This window comes from Crocodylus siamensis, chromosome 14, assembly GCF_052110815.1.
Source record: "Crocodylus siamensis isolate JL-2025a chromosome 14, ASM5211081v1, whole genome shotgun sequence".
NCBI lineage: Eukaryota > Metazoa > Chordata > Crocodylia > Crocodylidae > Crocodylus > Crocodylus siamensis.
The window spans coordinates 4444151-4454755 of NC_143408.1; the positions used below are offsets into that span (position 1 = coordinate 4444151).

General features: G+C 51.2%; 1 protein-coding gene across 13 annotated transcripts in view; it reads left to right on the forward strand.

The window, feature by feature from the left end:
• Nucleotides 1–10305, forward strand: part of PTPRS (protein tyrosine phosphatase receptor type S) — a 205226-nt gene extending 194921 nt beyond the window's left edge. For all 13 annotated transcript variants that reach the window (XM_090026698.1, XM_090026700.1, XM_090026703.1 and 10 more), the window contains 5 exons: nucleotides 1124–1250; nucleotides 1357–1482; nucleotides 5903–6057; nucleotides 7116–7251; nucleotides 7857–10305. In XM_090026698.1, the coding sequence (XP_089882824.1) occupies nucleotides 1124–1250; nucleotides 1357–1482; nucleotides 5903–6057; nucleotides 7116–7251; nucleotides 7857–7925 (613 nt within the window). In that variant the 3' untranslated portion in view covers nucleotides 7926–10305. The remainder of the gene's footprint in view (nucleotides 1–1123; nucleotides 1251–1356; nucleotides 1483–5902; nucleotides 6058–7115; nucleotides 7252–7856) is intronic.
• Nucleotides 10306–10605: the final 300 nt, after the last annotated feature.

A 10605-nucleotide genomic window follows, 5' to 3' on the forward strand; every position in this document is an offset into this window, starting at 1 on the left:
GCTAGGCTCACAAGGAAGAGTTCAAACCAACCCTGTGGTGCCCAGCAAAAGAAGGATTTCTGTGGAGGGATCACACAGCAAGCCTTATTAAACATCTGCAAAGATGAACGTGGCTAGCAAACAAATGAGAATGCAACACAGGTAATGCGTCACACAAATATATCTAGATCTACTCTATCGCAGGTCGTGAACTTAAAAAAAAGAAAGCAGTCTTATCACTTAATATCATGACAAACCCCAAATCCCAGAAGGTCCTGACCAGTGGCCAGCCGGCCAAGAGGACCATACCCAGAACTAGAGACTGAGTTCAAAGGGGCACGGGATCCATGAAACATCTGCCGATGGGAACCTGAGCGTTGGATGCAAAAGGAACACGTCTCGGATCCCTGGCCCCCTTTTCATCCCCCTCCATAGCAAAGCACACAAAAGGATGTGGTAGAGACCTTGACGAACACTGTACCGAGATGATGCCATCCTGTCATCCTGATAGTCAAGAAGGTATATACTGACCCAATCCCTTTCTCAAGATAAGATGTCCCGAGACTGGGTAGTCGAGAAGTATTTCGCACTGGCGGACCTAGTTCTGCTTTTCTCATGCAGCTTCTCTTATCCTACCTATGCTAACTCATCAGTACGGTAAGGACTAGGAGAACACTACACCATAAAAGTAACTTAACCTAACTCATCCTAAAGGTTTGCACGGAGCAGCGGCAGCTGCAGCCTGCCCTCTCCCTGCCTGTGGCCCCTCGAGACCGAAGCACCGCTGCGGGCAGCTGCAGGCTTCTGTTGCGCTCGCACAGTGCTAGCAGCAGGATTTTGCCTGCATCCGGCCCCAGCGTGCGAGGGGCGCACTGCCGCCTCCTCCGTCTTGCGCGTGTATGCAAGATGGAGCAGGACGTAGCCCTGAGTCCCAGGAAGCAGGGAAAGGGCGCTGAAAGGACGCCAGCACAAGCCCTGTTGACGCCTAGGGCCATCTCAAGCCTGGCGGATCTCTGGGGAACCGAATCCCCAGCATTTCCATACACCTCCCGTCACTTCAGGCCTTTGTAGCTGTTCCCATACCAGCCTTCAGCCAGACCGTGGGGCAATTCAAGCCTCGCATGGGGCCTGTGCTTGCTTGCAGACAACAGAAAGCATACATTGCCACTCAAGGGCCGCTGGCAGAGACCACCGAGGATTTCTGGCGGATGCTGTGGGAGAACAACTCCACCATCGTTGTGATGCTGACCAAGCTGCGGGAGATGGGCCGGGTAAGTGTCTACCCGATTAAATGGAAGCTGCCGCCCTCCAGCCGCGCAAGCGTTAACCAGCCTGTAATAACGCTGATCTCCTTTCATCTTTTCCCCCCCTCGGCAGGAAAAGTGCCATCAGTATTGGCCAGCAGAGCGGTCAGCCCGCTACCAGTACTTTGTGGTCGACCCCATGGCCGAATACAACATGCCTCAGTACATCCTTCGAGAATTCAAGGTTACTGATGCCAGGGTGAGTGCTCTGTCCTTCCGCGAGTGCTTTGAAGGGTAAACGCTATCCTCGGGAGTTGATTAGGAAACTTGGCTTGCAAAAAAAGGCCGTAAGCGCATGGCTGGTTTAGCTCAGCATAATGAAAGCTGAGACAGGGGTAGGATTGCCCGCTCTGAATACTTCATGGGAGTAAATGCCAGGGAGGGAGAATAGCTACAAGATGGACTGTGGGCACGAGAACAGATGCGTGTGAGCTTGGTTGGAAATAAAAAGGCGAGTGCGTTGGAATCACCTCCCAATAGGTGTAGCTGGAGAGGGAGCAAAGAGACTCCTTCCAAGCTGGTGAATTTAGTAAGGGGATTAGCATAGAAATGTCGAGCTGGAAGGGCCTTGTGAAGTCCATCTTGTTCATCCCTCTGCACCGAGGCAAGTCAAAAATGCCAAGACCATCTCTGGTCTTAAAAACCTCCGATGACGGGGCTTGTACAGCCTCCCTAGTTGCCTGGTCCAATGCTAAACTAACCCACAGTTAGAAATAGTCTTCCCTTGAACCAAAACCTTCTTTTGAAGAAAGATGAATGCGATGACCTCTCGTTGGCTGTGGATCCAGGGAACACTCAACCCCCATCCTCTTCATAACAGTCCTGTCCGTGTTGGAGGGCTCTTTCCAGATCCCTTAAACAAGCCTCGATCATTCAGCCTTTCCTCCCAGATCGTGCTGCACGTTTCCTCTCCTCAGGACTCCCTCCTCTCTGTCTCCATCTGTCTTTACTGAATTTTCTCCTGTTGCTTTGAGACCAGTTCTCACCTCGCCGGGGTCACTGGACCCCAGTTCTCGTTCCTGCTTGGTGCGGGGGGCTGCACCCAATGATCTTCCGAGGTCCCTTCCGGCCTTACAACCTAGGAAGCTACGAATTTTGGCCCCCTGAACTGTTGCAGTCCCTCCCTGCTTGCACGACATGGTTGCCTGATGGCGTGGGCCTGGCAAAGACCGCACAATAGGAAATCCTGATCTGGGGTTGACAGGTGAAACTCGAGAGACAAGAACCGCGCAGAAACATACTCCGTTCCTTTTGCTCGTGATGGGGACGGGGATCACAAGATGATCAGTGAGGGATTTTCCTCCTAGATATCCCTCGGCTCCTGCCTTAGAAATCTTTTCGCTCTCCCTTGAATCTGGAGCAAAACCAGCAACGTTGCCTCTGTGGATGCTTCAGCAGATGGTACACGCATTGCTTCAGCGGGTGGGCCCAGTGGTGACCAGTGCGTCTTGACAAATGGACAGACAAATGCTCGGTGCTTTATTAGGTCTCTCTGAGGCTCGGTGTGAGGCGGCTGGCGAAGGAGCAGTAACTAGACTGTTTTGGACAGGCTGATGGAAGGTGCTTCATCACCGCATACAGCCATCCAAGTCCATTGATGCTCATTCATCATGCCTTGAACAAGGCTGCTGGGTCACCTTACAGATAACCGAAGAGGATCTATAGTGCGATATCTCTGTGTACTGTCTTTCATACGAATTGAACGCCGGCGTGTTTCCGCCAAGTCGGTATTCTTAGCGTCGCACTGCAGGGTAGAGAAATTAAGGTAAGAAAGGCTTTCATCGAGCGTTGCAAAGAGACAGGCAGTTGTGGAGGCAGGAAGGACTCCCGCAGCCTTGGGGAGACTGCGGAGGAAGCAACGAAGATGGGAGGGAGGTTGTGCTGGATCCATGGAGGGTTTTTGAAAAACAGGAAGGAAACTTTTGAACCATTTTCTGCAACAACCAGGGACCATGGGGGGGTGTCCATGGATGGAAGTGCTGTGGGACCGTTCGGTGGCTGCAGGCTCCATGGCATTTGAAAGATTCAGCTTCAAACAGGCCTCATAATTGCTATTTTCAATGGGTGCATGTAAGATCCCAGCCTGTGCTTCAATTTTTCTAGTACAACAAACTCTCCTAAAGCCCCGTGATGGCTTCCTTGCTGCTCTGCCTCCTGGAGCTGATCAGAACCCCAAAACGTTCAGTTCCCCCAGGAAACTCTGCTCTGGAAATATCCCTTTGTCCCAAATCAGACCTAAAAACAGTACATCAAAAATTTGGAAATTACCCACAACAATCCTGGGGGGAAAAAATCCTCTTTGAAACACTATGTAACCTTGAAGCACTCTGAAGGGCTTCACTTGTACTGTTGGGTTTGGGGGTTTTTGACAATTTTGTACAAGAAAAGATAATTAGCAATTTACCACCGTTGCACAAGATCAGCATTTTCTGGCGGAACAGGTTTCCATCAGCTTTTGCTGCTTTGCTTTTGAATATCGCCAAGAGAAGCTAGGGACGGTTCCACCGCCCCCCCTTAGCTGGTAGAATTGGTGCATCAGGCTCTTCCTCGGGTATTTGAAATACAGATCCTGCTCCAAGAAGGCAAAGGGGGAGTCCACCTTCCAGAGGCTACTTAACATTGCAGAAGAGGCCTCCTTTGCATCGCCTCCAGAAGATTTTACAGCCTTCCAGTCCCCTCCGCAGGGAAGAGAAGAGCATCAAGCTTCAACAGGCAGTGCAGGGCTGTACATGTTCATAAAGACTTCCTGGGTTTTTCTACGACCATGCGTGGCACCAGCCTGCGTGCCAGCCCCTTCACAGAAAGTCGATGGATGGGTCGGGGGGCTGTTTCCCTTCTCAAGAGCTCCCTTAGTTCTTCCAACATCCAAAGCCATCTCCTTCAGTTGTCTCTGAAGATCTCCTAAGACCGTGTCTTGAGACCGCACGATTAGGATGGCGAAGCATCTGTCGTGGAAGTCAGACTCATCTGCCTCTTTTCTACTGGGAATGAGGCAAGTTGTTCGGGCCGCCACCTTGTTCTGCATTTGCACGGTGCCAGGCACCACGTTCCGGAGCTACTGCCGTCGTCATCTTTCCTTTGGATAACAACCTTCTTGAGGAAGGAGAGACAGTAACGGATGGCAGCAGAGAGCAAGTGGTGACTTTGCAGGAGCACTTCAAGCCTGGGTTCTTGCTCTGTAGCCTCAGTTCTCATCGTCGGGAAGACTTCCCAAGCTAAAGTGGGTAGGACACCCAAACAGGATATGGCTTTAAGCCTTCCTTCAAGGACCTATTCATGTACCAGCCACCTTTCAGAAGGAGAGCACCTTTGACATGCCGTAGGTCACTCGAATGTGCTCACACATCAGGCCACCTGAAAAAGATGCCGCTAATGCCTTAGATGAGAACCATTTCCGCTCACCGATCCGCCAGACAGAAACACAAGTGCTGCCCCCCAGCCCTTTCCTCTTCCAGACAGGACAGCGGAAGCTGCAGCGCTAGTGTCTGGTACAGCTTTTCCTTTCCCTTGCCCTGCTCCCTACTCTCAGGACCGGCACTGCTTTCCTTGCCGGTCTTCTTTGTCTTGCACAGGGGATCTCTGGCATTGCGCGAAACCCCAGCTCTTCCCAGTGGGATTACTCTACGAAGAAAGAGGGGCTGGGCGATTTAACCACCAACCTACAGCTCAAAGCAACGGAAGCGACCTCTCCAAAGTGCACCACTGGGCTGCAGCCCGCTGCAATGGGGTGGTTAGATCCTTACTGCCCTCCACCTACATGGACAGCTCCCACGGGACCCTCGCCTGTAGAGAGCTGCACCCCTGGGCTATCTGCTCCAGCCCGGAGGTCCACCAAGCGCCCAGCTCAGCTCGCTGGAGAGCATGGGGAAATTTGCATCTTCCTGCGCCACAACAAGCACCTAACGAAGGCACCAACATTGCAAGGGGTGCGCACGCCAGTCCTGCACAAAAACGAGGCCTGCGTTCAGATTTTAAGCGCAAGGAGAAGTTGAGAGAAAACCACCGCTAAGACATAAGCGAGCTTTCACTCGCATGACGTTAGGTGCAACAAGATTTTTTTTTTAACCCATCGCAAGGAGGATTTCGGGACCTTTTCAGAATTCTTCTGCAAATACAGCCTCAATCTCCGCACAAGCTTCACATGCTCCTGAGGTCGCTGGCATTGTGTAGCCTGCTAATTCCATTTGCAAGGTAGAGAAGGATGTCTCTGGTGGGGGAAGATTTATCTTCCTCTGGAGTATAATTCTGATGCCATGGCAACAAGTCCTGAAGATTGATGGAAGGGCCATAACCTCAGCTTGAGCGCTGCACAGCACAAGACTCCAGTCTGGGCAGCCCTGCAGTGTTCGGAGGTGTCCAGATGCTGGTAGCATTCAAGTGCAAGCCAAGAGCATAGATCTGTAGCAGAAACTCCCAGACATCAGCTACAGTTGGGTAATTTCTTTATAAATAGAGTCATTTTCTTCTGCGCACACATGGGTGCTGGACTCCAGTGCAGCGCAGAGAATCTCTGCCGTGATTCTCGTCACCAACCGGGCACGTGGGAGATCTGGTTTTAACGGCGTGGACACAGCCCACGTTTTAACTGTACGGTTTTCTTTTCCCCTTGCCCTGCCCAGGACGGCCAGTCCCGAACCGTCCGTCAGTTCCAGTTCACCGACTGGCCAGAGCAAGGCGTGCCAAAATCAGGAGAAGGTTTTATCGACTTCATCGGGCAGGTCCACAAGACAAAGGAGCAGTTTGGCCAGGACGGGCCGATCTCTGTCCACTGCAGGTAGGCGGGCGTGCACGTGCGGGCTTCAGCCGCTGGAGAGCAGCCCGGCACCGAAGGAGGCGCCAGCATGCGGCACTCCTCGCCTCCTCTTGTAGCTCCCGCTGGCTGAGCTCGCTGCACGCGCCAGGGCCACCTGGCTCCCCTCCATGTCCCGCACCCGCTCGCTCTCCTCTGGGGGCTCTGTGCAGTCCCCCCCACTCTCTTATCAAGGGCACCCCCGTTCCTTCCTCCGCCCAGGCCCCCACAAAGCATTATACCCTGGGCTCATGCCAGGTATTCTGGGTGCCTGCCATGCCTAAGGCTTTGTGCACCACATCTTCCCCTACCACTCCCATTTGCATTTGTCTGGAAGAGAAGTCATTCGCAGTGCGCTGGGAGGGGGGCAACTGGTTGCACTGGATGGCGTGGTTCAGTGCCCTAAATTAATTCTTTGATCCACAGACAGTTCAGCCCTGTTTGCACGCAGCGCTCCAGAGCTGCTAGGACACAGACAGATGCCGGAGGGGTAGGGCCCCGCACCTCTGCAGAGAGCTGCAGAGCAGCCCGCTCGCAGCAGGATGAGACCGGCACATGCTCAGACAGGCGCTTGGCTCTAGCGAGAACCATGCCTGCATCCCGATTGGCTGAGCAGGGGATAATGCAGGGCATTACCTCATCGAAGCCGTGTGGATTTCTTTCATTAAAGCAGCCGGCAGATATTGTGCGTCTGAATCAGAGAGGCTGGTTGGGGGGGGGGGGAGGGTTAAGTTATTTTCTTACTGCAATAAAAATAATTCCCCAGTGGCACCTTGTCCGCCCCTAAAGCTTTGGACCTTTGTGGATCATCTGTTCTGCCTGGTTTAATGTATCCACTGCTGGTAGGAGCTGCTGTGCGGGGATGCGGCGCTGGATTGATAGGCTTAGGCTCTCCACCTCTAAGGCCGCGCGCCCTGGCCGGGGGTGTCAGGTCACTGCTCCGCACAAGATCAGCACGCAGGCAGGCGTCCGCTTTGCTGGGCTGCTTCCTTACCAGAGTGCAGGCGCTGCCTCACTCCCTTTCCGTCTCTCCCCCTCTGCAGCGCCGGAGTGGGCAGGACCGGGGTGTTCATCACGCTGAGCATCGTCCTGGAGAGAATGCGTTACGAGGGTGTTGTAGATATTTTCCAGACAGTAAAGATGCTGCGAACACAACGACCTGCCATGGTGCAGACAGAGGTAAAGCAGCTACGGTTGGACTCTAGGACTTGCCCCCTTTTCGCAGCACCAGCTGCGCGTGTTCCCTGTCCACATCCGTAGCGTTAACCTCGCCCTCCCGGCTGGAGGACGACTGAACCTTTGTCTTTCCAGCTACTGGGAAACTTTAATCCCATCAAAACCTTCAGGAAGGGACGGCTGGGGAGGTGGGCGGTTTGGTGGGGGGAGATCCTAGCAGCACCATCCAAGCCCACCGCGCTATCCACCACCGTGGATTTCTAACCCCAGCCCTGCGCTCCGAGAGCACAAATGCTCTAGGGGCCTTATTAATCCTGGGAACGGAGTAAGGACGCTGACCTACTTTTAATGAAAAGCAGAGGAAGAAAAGCGCGTTTATGAACATCCTCGCAATAAGATGCAGAGATTCCCCCACTTCTTCGGCATCGTGGATCTCTCCCCGGTTCCCGAGCACGCTGTATCCCCTCCGGTCGCTGTGCGCAGGCCTGCAGCCGCACTCTTGCCCTGCAGGCTATGAAGGGGTTAGCTTGACTACACAGTTGGAAGGGATTTAACAATCGTTTCACAAACGCTAACTCTTCTTTCTCTCTTTTTTTTCATTTTGATAGGACGAGTACCAGTTCTGTTACCAGGCAGCTCTGGAGTATCTCGGAAGTTTTGATCACTATGCAACATAAAAAGCCATCCGTTTTTGCAGACTCTACCAACCACTTAAGTCCTGGAAGGCCTCTTCTGACCCAGGAGGAGTGCTTGAACTTACAAAACTGAATCAGAAGAAGTACCTTTTCATTTGGACGATGCCGTGGGGAGTGGGGGGAAGGATTTGCGAGGCACACCCCGTCAGGAACTCCATGTTGTAACCTGGAACGTGAAGAGGCAGCTCAGGAGGGTGCTGAAGGACTATTTTAAGTGGTGAACTGCTCTTGTTACCTCAAGTGGTGTTCGCTGTGGAGGATGTCGGGACATCATCAAAACTGATCCAAAAGCTAAAACAAACACCTTGCGAAACGTTACCGCTGAAGGGAGCTGAGAGAGCTGGAGAAGGGAAGGAAGCCGGCTCTGGTTACATCATTAGAGTTCAGTTTATTTACTAATATAGTTGGCAGTCTTTAAAGGAAGTCACTTGCAGAGAAGGTGTCCTGTAGAAACAAATCCAATAAACCAGTCTCAACACGTCAGCAAACTCGAGGTCAGGAATTCGTCTAGCTGGAGTCTTAATAACCTCAGCATCATCAACCGGGATGATCCTGGGCTTATGGGCACCTTGCAATCGGCATCCACTGAGTGCCTCTGCCAGGCAGGAGGGTTTGTAGCTCACCTTTTGAATACTTGGAACATTCCTCATTTCTTCTAATTCCAAAATTTATTTTTTAGGATATTTAAAAACGCTATAGATATAAAATATATATATAAAGCGCGGCAGTGCTCCCGGGCTCTGGGCACAGACTTGGCTAGGCTGAGCCCAGGTGCTGTCAGGTCAAGATGGGGTTTCCCTAGCTGGGTTCACCGACCGTGGGTTTTCACCTCCTCTTTTCCACGCCTCCGGGCACACCCGCTGTTTCGATTTGAGACGTACAAAAACGCAGCGTCTTTCCCATTCTCTTTGCACATGTACCATCCCCTTTTTTTGTAACCAGCTTTGCCCGCTACCCCAGGGTAAGGAGCATTTTTGAACGGGCCCCTTACCAGGCCTGTTCCAGAGACGCTTCTGTAAGAGATTCATTCCTATTCAGCTGCTGATCCTTGCTGCCAACTCCTCACCCCACAACACAGCAGATCTCCAGAAGAGACGCAGAGACACTTCTGTGCCCGTCCCCGTGCAGTACGTCACCCGGGTTTGTAGGCACAGCTATGAACCCACACTTAGCTGTAAAATAATTTGGAAAGATCAAGTGAGCTGCATCCAATGGCATATACTGTGAGTGGCTTTCTTTAAAGTATCGATGTAACTGTAACAAGTGACATTACCTTTTTTTTTTAAATAGTGTATTTTTTCCTTTTTTTAAAAAAGAAAAAAAACAAAGAATATCGGTCAATGAATTTAAAAAGAAAAAAATTTGCTTATTTGTTCATATTATGTTCAAAGACAGTCTATTTTTTCACTGTAGAAATGTTATGTGTAATGGCTGTGATATATAAAAAAAAAAAAATGCAGTGCAAATTGCTACTTCTACATATTGCTTTTCTACCATTTAAAAGGTTTAACTTGCTCATGTAAGAACAAAACGTCCGGTTTTTTTGGGTTTGGTTTTTTTGGGGTTTTTTGTTTTTTTTTTTTAATCGCAGACATATCGAGCATCTCTGGAAGGGCGTGAGGTTAGCAGGCTGGCTTAGATGTCGTCGTAGTGCCAACTCGCCCCCACCCTCCTGTGGCCACGTAGCCTGCCCTTGCCACGTTCGCCGGTTAATTGGGAGATTAAACAACGCCAGTGTCTTACAAGCGAAGTAGAAAGACAGGAATGTCAGAGCCATGGCACACGTGCGCACATGCCGTTTTTAAAATCATTCGACCAACAAAAACAGCGGGTATGGTAATAGCAGCCCCTGACTCTTCGCGCACCGGGCTGCGTAGATGCTAGTCTAGCAGACGTACGTGAAAAAGAGGAATCTTGTTGCCAAAGCGCAGCGAGGTGAGCATGTCCTGAAGGAGAGACCCTGCCCCAGAACTGCTCTCCCTCGACTTTTCTTTCGTTTTCTAGAGGGGTCGACATGGCCACAACCTGGTACTGCTGGGATGGACGCAACTCAACCAAACAGTGACCCCGAAACACCCAACCCATTTCCTGTCTCCAACAAAAAAGAGGCTTCTTCGAGATTTTACTTCCTATTTGTGTGAAAGTTGCCCAAATTTCTAAGTATGTTGCAGCAAAATCTTAACTGGGAGAGTTTAGGGGGAAAAAAAAACAGAATAAAAGGTTTTGATTTTGTTTTTTTTTTCTTTGTATGAGAGCAAAGTGCTGTTGCTCTCACACTATTTCAAACTGAAACAGTAAGTGGTTTTCATGCCACGGTGTATGTAGATATATTGACTTTGTATTAAAGGAAGATTGTCTGAAAGGACTGGCTGCAGACCCGTTTGTGGGTAGGCTTATGGGATGTACAAAGACAAGAACCAGCGAGTGCGATAGCCTAATACGTTATTCAGAAGTTGGGCTGCTAAAGGGGGGGCCTCGGGACCTTGGTGCTAAGCCACAAATGCATCTGCTGCGAGGAGAGCTTCGCTTCCCCCCGATTTGCTTAAGGGGAGAGCTAAACGCGGGCCCAAGGCAGCATGTGCAGGCACAGCCAGGGAGCCGGTCATCTGGCTTGCTCTGGAACAGATGGCAGCATCAGAAGATTAAGCCACCAAGCATTTAC